General features: G+C 43.4%; 1 protein-coding gene across 1 annotated transcript in view; it reads left to right on the forward strand.

Moving 5' to 3' along the window:
* PYGL (glycogen phosphorylase L) overlaps window positions 1-18,619 on the forward strand; it is a 40,916-nt gene that overhangs the window by 17,876 nt on the left and 4,421 nt on the right. Inside the window, exons 5-17 of the mRNA XM_082735146.1 lie at window positions 69-200; window positions 3,272-3,383; window positions 3,863-3,945; window positions 6,146-6,289; window positions 6,520-6,612; window positions 7,501-7,647; window positions 7,986-8,149; window positions 8,607-8,721; window positions 9,449-9,550; window positions 9,676-9,823; window positions 9,922-9,980; window positions 10,086-10,227; window positions 11,675-11,882. Coding sequence (XP_082591272.1) covers window positions 69-200; window positions 3,272-3,383; window positions 3,863-3,945; window positions 6,146-6,289; window positions 6,520-6,612; window positions 7,501-7,647; window positions 7,986-8,149; window positions 8,607-8,721; window positions 9,449-9,550; window positions 9,676-9,823; window positions 9,922-9,980; window positions 10,086-10,227; window positions 11,675-11,882 — 1,649 coding nt within the window. The remainder of the gene's footprint in view (window positions 1-68; window positions 201-3,271; window positions 3,384-3,862; window positions 3,946-6,145; window positions 6,290-6,519; window positions 6,613-7,500; window positions 7,648-7,985; window positions 8,150-8,606; window positions 8,722-9,448; window positions 9,551-9,675; window positions 9,824-9,921; window positions 9,981-10,085; window positions 10,228-11,674; window positions 11,883-18,619) is intronic.

The raw sequence follows: 18,619 nt of genomic DNA on the forward strand, positions 1-18,619 counted from the left end.
TTTTGACTTGAGATAATGGAAGGTCCATATCTTCCGAAAAATAAATTCTCTCTCTGTCCTTTTTGTAGGTGGAAGAGGCAGATGATTGGCTCAGACATGGAAACCCCTGGGAGAAGGCCCGACCAGAGTTCATGCTGCCTGTGCACTTCTATGGAAAAGTAGAGCACACCACCACTGGGACCAAATGGGTCGACACCCAGGTATTGGAAGTGTTCTCATGCGGAGCATTTTGTACAGTAGAGCACGGGGAATCCACGGCACTGAGGATGATATGCATATGATACTGAGGGTAGTATATTATGTAGTGAAGGACAGAGCTACAGGACGTAGCTCTGTTCCTTCTAGTGAACCCACTCTTGCAAAACAAGGGAGCTAAGACCAAGAGACAAGTGACTTCCCCAAGGTCAAGTGACTTATCAGGGTCATTCTGCAAACAGCTTTATCAGAGATTAATCAATTCTGTAATCCTAGTAGGCTTAGCTCTCTGGTTTTATATAAAGTTTTTGATACCAAGATTAAATAAATGTAAATGTTCTTCCTTACCTTGCTGCCATAGATACCTTTACTTGGGAGTTCTCAGGGGTAAATATTTTAAAACCGAAGTATTTATTGAAAGGATTGAGAAAAATTTTATTTGTTGCAAAGTCAAGAAAAATAGTACAAAATGTTGCAAAATGTTTTGTTCTGTGCAGAATCACTTCTAGAGAAATCATGCTGGTGTCAGTCCAAGTGGGCTTACTTCATGGCTGGGTATTTATCTTGCCACCAGATATGAGTGTTACCTTGTTGCTGACCAGTTCACTTCTCAGCACCTCAGTGATGCTGTGTGCTCTGCTGTCTTCTTATTTTGCTGACAAATAACCCCTATTCATTACTAGACTGCCTTGTCCAATCTTTTGGAGGCTCCAGTTGAGATATTTGCTTAATGAATATGATCTCGGGCCGGGAGGGATATGTCACCAGCCATTCTTTAAAAGCTTAAAGTAAACGGTAAAGAGCAAGTTAATATTTTTAGCTGGCAAAGCTGTGAGTGAAATTCAGTACTGCAGTGCTAAATTCATTTGGTTTGTGGATTATGCCCCATGAATAGATCCTTTATTTTATTTTAGAAGAACCAAGACCCATTTTATAGTTAACTTTTTAAACTGATAATTTATTCTGCTAATCCGTGTAGAGCGGAAAAATAATACTATTTAAAAATGATTTTTCTATCTGAGGATGAATTTATTCAACATAGGAAATAGCAGAAGCTAAAATAGGTCATTCTGGTATAATAGTAAAAGGCATAAACAAAGACTATAATTTCAAGGTAAGTTTCTCTTTCTCTTTCTCTAAATTTGGTTAAACAAAGAAACACAATTTGAGTTGAAGTTTGTTACAAAGACAGTCAAGAGAGCTGCAAACAAATCAATTGTTAATATGCCTGACGAATTCACATGTGTATTTGGCATTAAACTAGTATTTGGTATAGGTTTTGGTGTCTAAAACTTCCAGTGACTTTTGAGCTTTTTAACTGTATGCAGTTTACACAGTCCTGAAAATACTCTGTTTACACAAGGTCCCACTGTTGAGCTACCTCGTATTTACAGAGCACCTCTACACATTTTCATAATACATCCAGAAATTCAGTTAGAGACAGTATATTTTTCTGTGCCCACAAAGGCAATGTTACGGGGCAGATGGAATATAAGGTGAGCTGCCCCAAGGCGGGCAACATTTTATGGATTTCTGGAAGCCATCGTGCAAGTCAGCCCCAGGTCTGTAGCTGGTGAGGTCAGAAGGCATGAGGGCCGGCACGGTGTGCACACGCTGGGGGCAGATTCCAATAAACCGAGCAATCCGTTTCATTCGTGTGTCTGCTTAGGTTCTCTGGGAACCAGATACCAGAGAGAATTAGAGGTGTAGGTGTGATATCGGGGCAAGGCCTGTGAATGACAGAGGGGAGGGGAGGGGAGGAGGCGTGGCACCTATGAAGAGAAAAGGGGAAAGAAGGAGGTGTCAGGAGGAGCCTCCGCAGGCCCTGGAACCCAGAGCGAGCAGCCCCGCTGATGGGGCCTGAGATTGAAGACTGCTCATGAGAAAAGTCCTAGCTCTCAAGATCCCACCACACTGGGAGCCTTCCTAAGAAAGCGCAGACTCACCTCAGCGGGACTCCCAGGTGGCAAGTTCTGCCAGACGTTCTCTAAAGGGACATCCGAGCTCTGTGTCTCCCCAGCTTCCTCAGTTACACTTCAAGGATCAGAAGGACAAATCATGTTCAACACCCAGACTCACTCCCACTCTGCAAACACCTTTTCTTGATGGATCACAACGTGCTTTAAAAATCTCCAGAGACCTTTATTTCCCAGTCAGAGGTATTTAAAGAAGGGTGGTTACTTCGTGGTCATGGTACTCAAGGAAGCATGACTGAATTTATGGGATTGACTGACCCAGCTATAATCTTCCCTCGCTCATAATTCAGCAAACCACATTAAAGAGATGAGTGTAGGTTTCAACCCTGCCACTGACTGTGACTGTGGGTAAGTCACTTCTCTCTCCGCCTCATTCCTCTCATGTCTAAAATGAGTGGATTGCACGAATTGATCTCTGGCACCCTCCAGTACAAGCTGTCTGTCATTCCCCTTCCTTTGTGCTTGACGGATGAGGCAGGGAATACGAGTGAGTCTTTTCCCACATAAATTTTAAATTCACAGGCAACACAGTTATCTTCCTGTTCTTCTCTGTCTCCATGACTGTCACAAAGACTGAGCTAGAGTTTCTGAAGCTCACCTCTTAAACCCATCTCAGCTAATTATCAGCTGATTTGTCAGACCACTAAAATAACTCTTCTTCATGCAGCTTTAAAAAATCTCCCATAGCACTTCCAACATCCTCTATAATCTATCTTCATATATTTTCATTCCATTCATTTTCACCGTATTTGAAATCAGATCACTGCATTACCTACACTAAACTTACCCTGATTACTATTTTGTAATGGCAACAGATTTACATTTGTCACTTGGCACGTCATATTTTATTATTCTCAGAACTGTGGCTTAAATGAAACATGAAAGAGTGGCTTCCAGATCAGGACAAGGGACAGGCTCCACATGGCCCATCAGAACCTCCCCACCCCCAGACCTAGGACCTTCCATCTTGATTTAGGCGTCCCGCAGTCTGAGTCTGGGATGGAGTCAAGAACAGAATCCCTTGCTGTGTCCCAGCCCACTGTTCAGCCTGCGTCACCACACATGGGAAACTGAGCAGCTGCTTCGGTTTAACCCCACAGGTGGTCCTGGCTCTGCCATATGACACCCCAGTGCCTGGGTATATGAATAACACCGTCAACACCATGCGACTCTGGTCCGCTCGGGCGCCCAATGACTTTAACCTCAGAGACTGTGAGTACAGCCTGGGCTGGAGGTGTGTGTGTGTTTAATCTTTTTGCTCTCAGGGGCAACCAGATCAGTACCAGCTCTGAAAGAGGACACACAACAAGGATCTTGGGGACAGGAACATAAATGGTCTCTGTGTCAGTGTGTGTGTGTGTGTGTGTGTGTGTGTGTAATCTTTCTGATCGCTAGTTAATATCAAATTGAGCTTGAGAGATAAGCCTTGAGTTTCTGATCAGAACTTTCCAGTGAGCAGACATTTTACGGAGTGCGCATAGAGCACATTTTAAAAGCAGTCCTTCTGTCTGGCCCTCCCAGACTCTCATGAGGATCACAGCCTGGACGTTTGTGGAAATCCTTTTGGATTTTCAGGAGTTGTAGGAATCCCCACATTCACCTGGCAAGCAGCAAGCAGCAGGGGAGGTCAAGGGGCTTTGATAACCGTGGCTGGCTTGTCTACTTATTCATTTTTCTAACCTTCCCCTCAGTTAACGTTGGAGACTACATTCAGGCTGTGCTGGACCGAAATCTGGCCGAGAACATCTCCCGGGTTCTCTATCCCAATGATAATGTGAGTGGTGATGCTTGCTCTCGCAGCGGAAACAGAAGCAGCCTATTTCAGAGGCACTTTTCCGTAGCCCATAAAGCACATCTTCGGAACTGATTTTTTTGGTCTTCAGTGTACAATAATCTCCATATCTCTTCCTGAATTGTCTAGATTTCCCCTGCCCCCAAGTAAGGGAAACATATTGTAAAAGACATGAAGTCAGAATTGGTATTTTGCCTTTCACCGGTGACCTCACAAATTTCAAAACAAAACCGAGATGTAAAAGATGAAGTGGAGCACTGATGAGTTACTGTTTCCAAACAGAAGTTTCTTCCACAGAGTCAGAAGCCCCTGGAGGTTTCCTGCCTGGCCTCTTCCTTTCACTGACAGGCTCTTCCCAGCCTTCTATGTTCAGGCGAGTTGGGGTCTGGACCTCAGAGCAGACCCAGGAGCAAACACTTGTTTCTTATGCCACTTACTCATCTCTTGAAATTTTTTCTCATGAGTGATTATTCCTAATTTTACACTAAAAATAGCTTAGCTAAAATTAAAAAAAATAATAATAACTTGGAACTGTATCACAGATGAATGCCAGGGATTCTAAGTTGGTTTAAATATACTTAGCTCTATCTTATATGTGGGTAAAATTACCTTCTTGATGCTGTAATGATTGTCCTTTTAATAATAAGTCTCAAAAACAACCAGATTAGTAATCTGCTCTGCAAAGATGGCACCAAGCAAGGATTGGGAGATGAGGACATAAATGGTCCTTAAGACTGGGTGTCCACTTAGTTGTAAACCGTTGTCTCAATAGCGGATGAAGTTTGTTGCAGCATTTTCAGAAACTTAATGCTCTATGTTATTTTGCCCTTTGAGAGGGACATGGTGACTTCAGTACAGGTCAGAAAAGTCTCTGACCCAAAAGCAAAAAGTCTTTTTGTTTCGTGGTCAGTTAAAGTAAGAATCCTTCCAAGCACTCCCTAGCCTAACCCAGCCTGCAAAATTATTTAACTGGAAGGGGCTTGAAATTCATCCTCCTGCCCTCAGTAAGGACTAAACCTAACTTTTCATGGAAATAACTATCTACAGCAATTCACGGGGGACACAAGGTTAGCATGGGGTGCAAAGTTAACTGAATTCTTTGAGTAAAAGGTAGCTGTCAGGGTCATGCCTGTTTTTAAGTACAAGTTGATAAATCCGTTTTGTACCGTAATTACAAAAACAAACTCGTTCACTCTCCCCAGTTTGGCCATAGCCCTCCTCCAGGCATGAGTCCCTCTTCCAGGAATTTTGCGACTGTTAGCCCTCTGCAGCTAGTTATTTTTGCCTTGCTTAAAGCTCCTTAAAGTCTTCTGATCACCTATAAGAAAAGTGCAGAATCTTAGATGTTCTCCCCAAGTTCCTCAAAGATGTGGTCATGTGTTCTCAGACGCACCCTCCATGATCTCGCCTGAGGTCTCCACCGTGCAGGACTGTTTGCTATAACCTTTTCTCACCTCCGAGAGAAGCCTCTTGCAGCTTCCTTCCTGGCAGAAGTGATAACCACTGCCTGGGTTCTGAAATTTGGTTGGGAGAAGAAGGCTCAGAGTCTCAACAATTCGACGCATAAACTTCCCTATAAATCCCTTCCCCCCATTTTCAGTACAGAGTGGTACCCCTGCTTTCGACTTCCTGTCTCCCTCCAGCCCAGAGACCCCTGTGTTACCATCTCCAGAGAATACACATCAGGCTTCTGCCTCCATTGGCGGAAGAGATTGCTCAGCTGGGGGGGTCTGGGGGTGAAGTCTGAGGCCAACTCCTGCTTAGTTAACCTTTCACCACATCTTTTCCCCTACTTCCAAAGGCACCAGTGCCACTAAGTCCTGATCCTTTAGGGCTTTGGAGTATAAATTTAGTTGCTCTTTGGCCCTTCTTTTCTAGCAGGTCAGGATCCGGTTTTTCCGGGTCTTCTGGCCCAATTACCGCTCATGCATCTATTTTTCAGCTTCAGAAAGGTTGTTGCTGTTGTCTTGTCTCCATTCCCTTTATCCTGTATCTGTGCACCTTCTTTAAAGCTCTTTAGAGTTCAGGAAAGAGCAAGGTCTGATGCTTGGCCTTCAACCTGTCCTCTTCCGCCAGATGTTCTATGAGCTTTCGTCTTGAAGTTCTCTGGGCAGGAGATCCCTGGCATATTTTGGCCACGCCGCAGTGTGAACCACTCTCACTCTGTCTCTCTGGCTTGAAGTTTTTTGAAGGGAAGGAGCTGAGGTTGAAGCAGGAGTACTTTGTGGTGGCCGCGACCTTGCAAGATGTCATCCGACGTTTCAAAGCCTCCAAGTTTGGCTCCACGGACAGCGCCAAAACCGCGTTCGATGCCTTTCCAGACCAGGCGAGTATTCAGTCTGCAAACATGGACAGAGACAGTGAGGGAGCAGGACTTCCTATCAGATGTACTCTTTCTCAGGGCTAAAAAAAAAGTTGAGTAGGTGCCGTATGCTTAAAGCGCCTCACCCAGAGTGGGCATTCTGTTTGGTGCTTTGTGCAGGTGCGCATGAGGGTAAGAAAGACCTTATCCCAGGCCATCTGTCCCCTGCTCACTGATGCCTTTTCCTCATACAGGTTGCCATCCAGCTGAATGACACGCACCCTTCACTCGCCATCCCTGAGCTGATGAGGATTTTTGTGGATATTGAAAAACTGCCCTGGTCCAAGGTCTGGATAGTTTGGCTTCTTTTTCCTTTAATTAAATAGTATATCTATGGTTCAGAGATTTTCCCAAAAGCTCCCTTTACAGTTTTTCAAAATAAGTTACTGTTGCTAACTTTGCTTAACTTGAGCAAAGTTAAAATCTGCCCAGTGCTAACATTTCTCTGTCCTTACTGCTTTACGGGGAGGAAGACTAAGAAAGTAAATACGTTTGCTAATGGTACCCAGCTCAGATGGATGGGGTCTAAAAGGATTTTTTTGTGTGAGTCTTAAAGGATTCTAAATTAAATTCTCCAACCTCAGAACACAGCTAATTGTGTCCCCACCAGCTTGCAAATCAAAATTTTAAACATACTCCATACTTTCTCAGAACATTCCTTGTTTGTGTTGCTCAGATTTGTTTGTTTTTTTTTTAAGATTTTATTTATTCATTTGACAGAGAGAGAGATCACAAGTAGGCAGAGAGAGAGGGGGAAACAGGCTCCCTGCTGAGCAGAGAGCCTGATGCAGGGCTTGATCCCAGGACCCTGAGACCATGACCTGAGCCAAAGGCAGAGGCTTAACCCACTGAGCCCAGGCGCCCCGCTCAGATTTTGCTTTTAATAAATGGCAGGTTAGGACCGTAGAGAAGACTTATCAGTATGTTGTCTTCAGTTTTATCCAACAGTTTTACACATGGCTGCTTCCCCCACCCCCCCAAAAGAGAAAACCATATTCCCAGTCTCTGGATGATTCGGACCCTGGTTGAATTGAGTGTGTTCGACTATGTGGATGAGCTGTGCTGTTGCAGACTGGCAGCAGCTGAGGAAGTGTGTGGTCCTGTGTGATGGGGTGAGCACCTGCTGGGCAGGCTTCTTGCACAGGGAAGCAGCTAACTCCTCTCCCTTCCCTCAGGCCTGGGAGATCACCAAGAAGACCTTTGCATACACCAACCACACGGTGCTCCCAGAGGCCCTGGAGCGCTGGCCTGTAGAGCTGGTGGAAAAGTTGCTTCCTCGACATTTGCAGATCATTTACGAGATAAATCAGAAGCATTTAGATGTAAGTCATTTTGAGAAATTCGTACCCCTTTTGAGAATGAAGTCTTGAGATGTTAAGGGCAGCTACCATGTTTCCTCTTACCAAACTGGAGGCCCAAACATCTTTCAGACATAGATACATTAAAAGTATTCAAGATTTGGTGGGCCACTGTTAAAGACACCTTTAGGAAAACAATAAAATTAGAGGATGCATCTCCCCAGGGTGAACCCCCGCCCTCTCTTTGGAAGTGAAATTTCATATTTCCTCCATCAAAGATTTTGCTGGGGAAGTGAATGACGTTATCTCAACACTGCTTTAAACCTGAGTGGCCAGCAAGGCCTTTCTCTTCCCTTGGCCAGAGAATTGCGGCCTTGTTTCCTAAAGATGTCGACCGTCTGAGAAGGATGTCTCTGATAGAAGAGGAAGGAGGCAAAAGGATCAACATGGCCCATCTCTGCATTGTGGGCTCTCATGCTGTGAATGGCGTAGCTAAAATCCACTCAGACATTGTGAAGACCCAAGTGTGAGTCTCCATTCCTGAGGTGGTGGGTTGAACATTGTTCCATGAATGTACTGATGCTAGTAAAGGCAGGGTTGCGTTTGGGGAAGAAAGGCCCTGTCAAAATGCGCAGAATTATTTTCTCCTATACAAAGTAACCTTCTCTTTAAAAAAAAAAAAAAAAATGCCTTCCTCTCTGAACCATCCTAATTCTAGATGTAGGAGCAAAAGCGGAAAAAAACCCTATTCTGCAGAAAAGTCTGGTATATATGTCAGTGCCAGGAAATCGTATAGAGGTGACTTGATTTGGAATTTTTCTTATAATGCTGAATTGCAAATTAATCTGTTTAGAATGACAGCACTAGCTGCTGCCAGCCTCTCCCTCCACCTTTAATCTCTCTAAGCCTACACTTGGCTTCTTGAATGTAACAGGAGCCTGCTCTTTCAGACAAATTCAGTGACGACTCTCTTCCAACTCCAGATTCAAGGACTTCAGTGAGTTAGAACCAGACAAATTTCAGAATAAAACCAATGGGATCACTCCGAGGCGCTGGCTCTTACTCTGCAACCCAGGGCTCGCAGAGTTAATAGCAGAGGTAAGGAGGAAGGCAGGGGAGGCCTGACTGCAGGGTGAGAGGTGGTCGAGGGCCCTTTTGACTTGTGAGTCTGGTCTGCAACAGACAGCGGGGCCAGCCCTCAGCAGGTGCAGGGTGCTGTCCCATAGGGCTCCCTGTTTGATCCAATTCTCTGCTGTAGGCCTGTCGAAAGTCTTAATTTTTATTTTTATTATTTTTTAAAAAAGATTTCATATATTATTTATGTCACAGAAAGACACACAGTGAGAGAGGGAGCACAAGCAGGGGGAGTAGGAGAGGAAGAAGCAGGCTTCACGCAGAGCCTGATGTGAGGCTCGATTCCAGGAACCTGGGATCATGACCTGAGCCAAAGGCAGACGCTTAACAACTGAGCCACCCAGGTGCCCCGAAATTCTTAATTTTTAACCAGGGGGTTCACAAATTACGTGGCTGGCTAACAGTACTCCTGTGACACAACAGATGGAAGACGGTGACCCTATTTAGTAAGCGAAGGTCATAATAACGGCTGGTGGAACCTGGGTTCTGCGTTACCCCTTTTAGGTAGGGCTCCTGTTTCTAACGCTCGCTGCCACTGAAACTGCATTTCGGAGATTAGCGAAGGGTTCTTCCCACACCAGGTGTGGCAGGTCCGCCGCCCTGTTGTAGGCACCCGCCACAGACGGACACAGACTGCTCGTGTGGGCAGGTGCCGTCCCTGACTCAGATCCCCTCTTCTCTAAACTGAAAGAAAATCGGGGAAGACTACGTGAAAGACTTGAGCCAGCTGACGAAGCTGCGAGGCTTCCTGGGTGATGACGTCTTCCTCCGAGAAATCGCCAACGTGAAGCAGGTGAGGCTTCCTGGCGCGGATTCCTCGGGCGGCGCGAGCCCGGGGGTGCGCGAGCCCCCCCACCCCCGACCGGCTGATGCGTCCCGGTGCAAACAGGCTCCCGCGTGGCGCCCTTGTCTCCACAGGAGAACAAGCTGAAGTTTTCCCAGTTCCTGGAGAAGGAGTACAAAGTGAAGATCAACCCCTCGTCCATGTTCGACGTGCACGTGAAGCGGATCCACGAGTACAAGCGGCAGCTCCTGAACTGCCTGCATGTGGTCACCATGTACAACCGTGAGTCGGCGCGCGGCCGCAGCGCCCCCTGCAGGCGGGAGCCTCCCCGGCCCCGCCCGCGCCTGCCTCCCGCCCACCCACTCCTAAATCTTTTCCAGGCATTAAGAAAGACCCCAGGAAGTTATTCGTGCCCAGAACAGTCATAATCGGCGGCAAAGTAAGTTGATTCTCTTCACTGGGGCTGCGGGGTCTCTGATCTCATGCCGTTTGTCCACTTCGTTGCGGCTGCCTCCCGACCGTGTGTTTGACGTCCTTCCCCAAGGCTGCCCCAGGATATCACATGGCCAAAATGATCATAAAGCTCATCACCTCCGTGGCAGATGTGGTGAACAATGACCCTGTGGTTGGAAGCAAGCTGAAAGTCATCTTCTTGGAGAACTACAGAGTGTCTCTTGCTGAAAAAGGTAGGATGCCCTTCCCAAATCATGCAGGGGCAGGGCAAATTCTCAGGAAATACATGGTAGGGAAAAATGATGTAGCTGGGTTCAGGGGGTCAGTAGCTTAAGATAGAAAGCACCACTCTTGGGCACCATAAGGGCCTAGGCTAAGAGTCTTTAAGTTGATGTGACTGACAATGAGATTGTGGTCTCCGAAGTCAGTATCACCCATTACCTTTGCAAGTGCATTTTTCTGTCAGCTAGCTAGCCAGAACTGGGTGCTGGAGGAGGGAGCCCCGATGTCTGGGCAAAGTACAGATGGTGCTCTATAAGGGAAAGGAAAGGGCTTCCATTCCCAGCTCCAGTTTTGCAACAGAACGCCAATTCCCCAGCCCCCGATATTCCTCTGGTCACTTCATGGAAGGAAGAAGGGCTGTCATTTGTTCACGTGGCAACAGGGAATGAGGACAGATGTCAGGCTGCCAAGCATGAGGCTTAGATGTGCTCAGATGGGCACTGAGCACGCATGGAGTTCCCACGTGGGGAGAGTTAGACTGGCAGAAAGCCAACATCCCTTTCTCTACTGCTCTCTTTGCTTATTTGCATCATGTGCTTACAAAGCACGGTCCACAGGCAGATGCCAACTGTGCATTCACCCAAGTCCCAAATTGAAAACAGGCCTTTCTCTTTTTGAGGTATTTTTGGGTCCTCTGATGTTACTGTTTAAGACTGTATGCAGAAAGAGAAAAGAGCCAGGTTCCTACTGATGTCAATGAAAATATATCTAATCTACAAATAAGGCTTCAAAGTAAAACAGAATTGGTTCCGACTTTTGAAGTCAAAGAGGGGGAAGGGGGCCTTCTGGCAGCACTAATTTGTGTGTAAATTAGGCTGAAAGGTCAGAGGCTTTGTGTCTCGCCCCAGGCACACCTCAGGTGCACCCAGCACATTTCCCAGCCTTGGAAGAGGGAGGGAGAGAGGAGGTTGGAAGTGGAAAGAATGCAGACAATCCAATTCGCTCAGATCGTAACAGAAGGGTCAGGAGAGACTGAATTTTAAAGATCAAGAAAGAGATGTTTCAATATATTTTATAAAGTTATCAAGCAGAAGAAAAAAAAAACCATAACCAAAACCGGAAGGAAGAGAGGGAAGAAGAGAAACGAAGTGTCAGCTTTTATAGGGGAGAGTAATAGGTGCTCTCTAGAGTTTACAGACCAAGACAGAATAGTAGAAGCACATGATTATTTAGCACTGCAGCCATCACCGCCCAGGTAGCACATCAAAAAATGATCAAAAGCAGTTGCCTCAGTCAAGGGAAAGAGTAAGATCCATCCTTCCATGCCATATGAATGTTTATCTTGATGAACATGGACTATTTTAATGATCACAACAGGCCAGCTGTATAAATACTCAGATCCAATGCAAGCAGATCTAGAGAAACAGGATCACTAACTTTATTATACCTTCCTTGCAGTCATCCCAGCCACAGACCTGTCGGAGCAGATCTCCACTGCAGGCACTGAAGCCTCAGGGACAGGCAATATGAAATTCATGCTGAACGGGGCCCTGACCATCGGGACCATGGATGGGGCCAACGTGGAAATGGCAGAGGAAGCTGGGGAAGAGAACCTGTTCATCTTTGGCATGAGAGTAGATGATGTGGCCGCTTTGGACAAGAAAGGGTAAGGGAGCAGCTCCTTCTTATTGGGCAAGTGCCCCCCACCCCTAGGAGGGTGCCTGCCTATCCAGGTATCCCTTTGAGGTGGAGTCACGGGAAACACGGCCATAGAACTCTCCCACACACCTGGGCAGCCTCCTCACAGCTGAGTTTTATTAAGCCCTGCAAGTGAACGTGAAAGGAGCTTGGCCCCAGGTGCATCGGGTCCTTGCTATTTCTTATTGGTGGGTGTAGTTGATTACATTAGTTTCAGGTGTACAATATAGTATTTCAGCAATTCATTACATCACCCTGTGCTCATCGTGGCAAGTGCACGCCTTAATCCGCATCACCTGTTTAATCCATTGCCCCACCCCCAGCCCATCTCCCCTCTAGTAACCGTTAGTTTGTCCCCTGTAATTAAGAGTCTAAGGGTCTGTTTTTTGGTTTTTCTCTTTATCTTCATTCATTTGTTCTGTTTCTTTAAGTTTTATATATAAGTGAAATCATATGGTATTTGTCTTTCTCTGACTCACTTATTTCACTTAGCATTACATTCTCTAGATCCATCCATGTTGCAAAGGGCAAGATTTCATTCTCTTTGTGACCGAATAATATTCCATTATATATGGATACCACTTCATTATCCATTCATCTTTCAGTGGACACTTGTGTTGCTTCCATAATTTGGCTGTTGTAAATAATGCTGCAATAAACATAGGGGTGTATGTATCCCTTTGATTTAGGGTTTTTGTATTCTTGGGTAAATACCCAGTGGTAGAATTGGATCATATGGTAGTTCTATTTTTAATTTTTTGAGACACCTCCCTACTGTTTTCCATGATGGCTGCACCAGTTTGCTTTCCCACCAGCAGTGCACGAGGGTTCCTTTTCTCTACATGCTCACCAACACTTGTTTCTTACGTTTTTGATTTTAGCCATTTTGATAGGTGTGAGGCAATACCTCATCGTGGTTTTAATTTGCATTTCCCTGATGATGAGTGATGTTGAGCATCTTTTTATGTGTCTGTCAGCCACCTGGATATCTTCTTTGGAAAAATATCTCTTTGTGTCTTCTTCCCATATTTAACTGGATCATTTTTCTTTTTGGTGTCGAGTTGTATAGGTCTTTGTATATTTTCAATACTAACTCTTTCTCAGGTAAGTCATTTGCATGTATCTTCTCCCATCCAGTCAGTTGTCTTTTAGTTCTGTTGATTGTTTCCTTTGCTTTACAGAAGCTTTTTATTTTGATATAGTCAAATAAACAAACAAAAAAAAAAGTTTGATAAAAATAAACAAAAAGTTTATTTTTGCTTTTGTTGCCCTTGCCTCAGGAGACACAAACAGAAGAATGTTGCTGTGGTACATGTCAGAGAAATTACTGCCTGTGCTCTCTTCTAGGACTTTTATGGTTTCGGGTCTCATATTTAGATCTCTAATCTATTTTGAGCCTTTTTTGTGTGTATGGTGTAAGAAAGTGGCATAGATATTTAAAATTGTTAGATCTTCTTGTTGGACAGACCCTTTGAGTATGATATAGTGTCCTCCCTCATCTCTTATTATAGTCTTTGGCTTAAAATCTAATTTATCTGATAGAAGGACCCCCCTCACTTTAAATCTGGGGGTGTCTTTGGGTCTAAAATGAGTTTCTAATAGAGAGCATATCAATTTTTTTTAATCCATTCTGACACCCTGTGTCTTTTGATTGGGCATTTAGCCTATTTACATTCAGGGTAACTATAGAAAGATACAAATTTAGTGCCATTATATTGCCTGTAAGGTGACTATTACTGTATATTGTCTCTGTTCCTTTCTGGCTTACTACTTTTGGGCTCTCTCTTTGCTTAGAGGACCCCTTTTAATATTTCCTGTAGGGCTGGTTTGGTGTTTGCAAATTCTTTTAATTTTTGTTTGTCCTGGAAGCTTTTTATCTCTCTTTCTATTTTCAATGATAGCCCAGCTGGATATAGTATTTTTGGCTGCATGTGGCCTGCCAGGTCTCTGTGGATAAGTCTGATGCTAATCTAATATTTTTAACATTATATGTTTCAGACTTCTTGTCCTGGGCTGCTTACAGGATTTTCTTTGTCACTAAGACTAGTAAGTTTTACTATTAGATGACGGAGTGTGGACCTATTTTTATTGATTTTGAGGGGTGTTCTCTGTGCCTCCTGGATTTTTTTTTTTTTAAGATTTTTATTTATTTGACAGACAGAGATCACAAGTAGGCGGAGAGTCAGGCAGAGAGAGGGAGAGGGAAGCAGGCTCCCTGCTGAGCAGAGAGCCCGATGTGGGGCTCGATCCCAGGACCCTGAGATCATGACCCGAGCCAAAGGCAGAGGCTTTAACCCACTGAGCCACCCAGGCGCCCCTGCCTCCTGGATTTTGATGCTTGTTCTTTTTACCACATTAGGGAAATTCTCTACTATAATTTGCTCCAGTATACTTTCTGTCCCTCTCTCTCTTTCTTCTTCTTCTGGAATCCCAATCATTCTAATATTGTTTTGTCTTATGATATCACTTCTCTCTCGAATTCTCCCCATGTGGTCTAATAGTTGTTTGTTCAGCTTCTTTATTCCCTGTCATTTGGTCTTCTGTATCAATAATTCTCTTTTCTGCCTCACTTATCTTAGCAGTAAGAGCCTCCATACTTGATTGCACCTCTTTTGATTTTAATACCTTTTTTTATTAATACCTTTTTTGATTTCAGCTTGGTTAGATTTTAGTTCTTTTATTTCTCCAGAAAGGGATTTTATTTATCCAGACAGGGTTTCTCTAATATCCTCCATGCTTTTTTCGAGCCCAGCTAGCTCCTTGAGAATTGTCATTCTGAACTCTAGTTCTGACATATTACCAATGTCTGTATTGATTAAGTCCCTAGCCATCAGTACTGCCTCTTTGTTCTTTTTTTCTTGTGGTGAGTTTTTCCGCCTTGTCATTTTATCCAGATAAGAATATATAAACGAGAGAATTAAGTACTAAAAGGGTGACAAAGACCCCAGAAAAATGTATGCTAACCAAATAAGAAGAGAACCTAAACTGGAGGGAGAAGTAAGGGGTTAAAAAGAAAAAAATTAAAAAAAAAAATATATATATATATATATACCTATATAGATAGATGGATAGATTAGATTAGATTAGACTGGTGAATACAACAGAGCCACCCACTTGATTTTGGGTATATTTTGGTCTCTTAGAAGAAACTACCTCCCAAAATTTTAAAGAAAAAAAAATTTATATATATACAAAAATAAGGGTAAACACAATGAAGGGATGGAATATGACTGTAAAGATGAAAAGTTTTTAAAAATTCTAAAAAAGGAATTGTAAGATATGTTGGTTGGAGAAAGAAGAAAAAAAGGGCAAGAGAGAGAATGTGCTCAAGCTGGAGACTAGAACAAAGCCATGTGCTAGATCTAGGGTATATTTTGATCTATTAGAATAAATTGTGTCCCAAAGTTTTTTAGGAAAAAAAAAACCTATATGTATACAAAAAATAAGGTTAAATACAATGAAGGATAAAATATGACTATGATAATGATGACTTAACAATATTATTTTGGAAGGTATTAAGATAAACTAGTTAAAAAAACGTTAAAAGAGGAAGGAGGAAAAGTTTAAAAATTAGAATACTAAAAAAATAAAAAAAATTTAATTTAACTTTGCAAGACTAAAGAATCATGGGGAGAAAGCCATGAATTCCATGCATTGCTTTCCCCTAGCTTTGGAGTTCCACTGTTTTCCTTGATCAGTGAGCTTGGTCTTGTTCTTGCTGATCTTTTGGGGGAGGGGCCTATTGTAGTGATTCTCAAATGTCTTTGTGTGAGGCGGAATTGCACTGCCCTTGCCAGGGGCAAGGCTAAGTAATCTGCTTGGGCTCACTCTCAGGAGCTTTTGTTCCCTGAATGCTTTCTGTAGAGCTCTGGAGGAAGGGAATGAAAATGGTGGCCTCTCAGTCTCTGGCCCAGAGGAGCCAAGAGCTTGGGTCCCCACTCCTCAGTGTGCCCCCAGAAAAAAAAGGGGTCAGTCAGTCTGGTCTCCCTGGTCTCTGGCTGCACTCTGGACTCACTTGGCCTGTGACCGAGAGTTTCTGTCTCTGGCACACGGCCCCGTTCGGAGTCTCCAAACCCAGCAGATTCTTGCTTCTGGTGAGTCTCCCTGGATCTGCCACTTGTGCGGTCCCTGCTCAAAGAACAGTGGTCCACTGTGTCATGGATCATGGTTTAAGGTAACCCTAAGCTGAGAGGTCACTCTTTGGCTCTGTCCCTGTAGTCAGCTTCCCTACTCTGATATCACACTTAGACACCCCCAGTCTTCCTGTAACCCTGAGGGTCCTGAGACCACACTGTCCCCATGAGGCCTCCACCCCTGCTTAGCCTCTACAGCAATGTGCCTCAGTGGAGCAGACTTCTAATAGTTCCAATTTTGTGCTCCATTCCTCCCACATTTGCTGGGAGCCGGCTCCTCCCTCCCATGGTCTATCTTCCCGTCTCCTCAGATTCACTTCTCCGCACGTCCTACCTTTCAGAAGGTGGCCCATTTTCTGTTCCTAGAATTGCTGCTCTTCTTCTCTTATTGAGTTTGTAGGTGTTCAGAATGGTTTGATAACTATCTAGCTGAACTCCTGCAACCTGATGTCATTTCAATCCACTACTCCTCCGCCATGTTGCCTCTCCTCCTGGAATTCTTAATTTCTTCTTCTGCCACTTCATTATTAGTATAAAAATGCAAGACTTCTGTATACTTATTTATCTATCCCATGATTTTAATGGATTTGTCAGTTCTAGTAGTTTTTCTGTGGAGTCTAGAGTTTTCTATATGTAATATGATGTCTTCTGGAAATAGTGAAGGTTTTACTTCTTCCTTAGCAATTTGGATGCCTTTTGTTGTTGTCTGATTGCTGTGACTAGGACTTCCAGTATTATGTTGAATAAAAGTGGTGAGAGTGGGCATTCTTATCTTGTTCCTGACTTTAGGGGAAGAGCTTTTAGGTTTTCAGCATTGAGTATGATGTTAGCTATTAAGATTTTATTTATTTCTTCAAGAGAGAGAACATGGGTAGGGGGCATCAGGGAGAGGGGAGAGGGAGAGGGAACAATTCCCCACTGAGAAGGGAGCTGGTTGCTGGGGTTGATCCCAGAACCCTGAGATCATGAGCTAAGCCCAAGGCAAGCACTTAATTAACTTAACCACCCAGACACCCCTCCATCTCTTCACTTTCAATCTATGTGTGTCCTTATGTCCAAAGTACGCATCTTGTAGAGAGCGTATAGATTATTATTTATATATATTTATTTATATCTTATTTTTTAATCCATTCCATCACCCTATGTCTTTTGATTTGAATGTTTAGTCCATTTACATTCAGAATAATTATTGATAGGTATGTACATATTGCCATTTTGCTACTTGTTTTATGGTTGTTTCTGTAGTTTTTCTTTGTTCCTTTCCTGTTTTCTTCTTACGTTTGTTTTTGCATATCTATTACTGGTTTTTGATTTGTGGTTATCATTAGGTTTTACTTAACATCTTATGTATATAGCAGTGTCTATTAAGTTGATAGCTGCTTAAGTTTGAACCTATTCTTTACTCCCCCCACCAACATTTTAGGTATGTGGTATCATATTTCACATTCTTTGATTTTATAGATCCCTTGACTGATTTTTTTTTAATATTTCATTTATTTGAGAGAGAAAGAGCATGAACAGAGGAAAGGGGGCAGAGAGAGCAGGTGGTAGGGGAGAAGCTGGCTCTCCACTGAGCAGGGAGCCCAACATGGGGCTCAATCCCAGGACCCTGGGATCATGATCTGAGCTAAAGGCAGATGTGTAACCAACTGAGCCATCCGGGTGCACCCCCTTGACTGATTTTTATAGATGTACTTATTTATTGTATTTATTGCTTTTGTGCTTCCTACTTTTCTTACTCCTACTTATGTTCATTCCTTTCCACTCAAAGAATCCTTCTTAACATTTCCCATAGGTTTAGTGGTCACGAATTCCTTTAACTTTTGTTTGCCTGGAAAACCCTTTCTCTCTCCTTCTTCTCTGAATAATTTTTTTTTTTTCAGCACTTTGAATATATCATGCCACTCTCTTCCAGACTGCAGAGTTTCTGCTGTAAATCAGCTCACAGCCTTATGGGGTTTCCCTTGTATATAACTATTTTCTTTTCTCTTGCTGCTTTTAAATTTCTCTCTTTATCACTACTTTTTGCCATTTTAATTACTGTGTGTTTGGGGGTAGACCTCCTTGGATTGATCTTGTTGGGGGCTCTCTGTGAATCCTAGATCTGGATTTCTGTTTCCTTGACCAGATTTGGAAAGTTTTCAGCTGTTATTTCTTCAAATAAAATTTCTGCCCCCTTATCTTAGTCTTCTTCTGGAATCCTTATAATATGAATGTTACTACACTTGATGGTGTCACTGAATTCCATGTCTATTTTCATTTACTATTTTTTTCTCTCTCATGTTCACAATTACTTTACAGTACTCTGTCCTCCAGATAGCTAATCCCGTCTTCTACTTCTTCTCATCTATTTATTCTAGCTAATGTATTTTTAATTTCAGTTATTAAGTTCTCCATCTCTGGTTCATTTTTATATTTTCTTTCCCTTTGTTAAGGATCTCATTGAGGTCCTGCACTCTTCTCAATTCCTGTGAGTATCTTAAGACCATTACTGTAAAAACTCTATCAGACATATTACATTACTTATCTCCATTTTGTTTAGGTCTCGTGCTCTGATTTTGTCCTGTCCCTT

Source organism: Mustela nivalis (assembly GCF_964662115.1).
Source record: "Mustela nivalis genome assembly, chromosome: 6".
Classification (NCBI taxonomy): Eukaryota; Metazoa; Chordata; class Mammalia; order Carnivora; family Mustelidae; genus Mustela; species Mustela nivalis.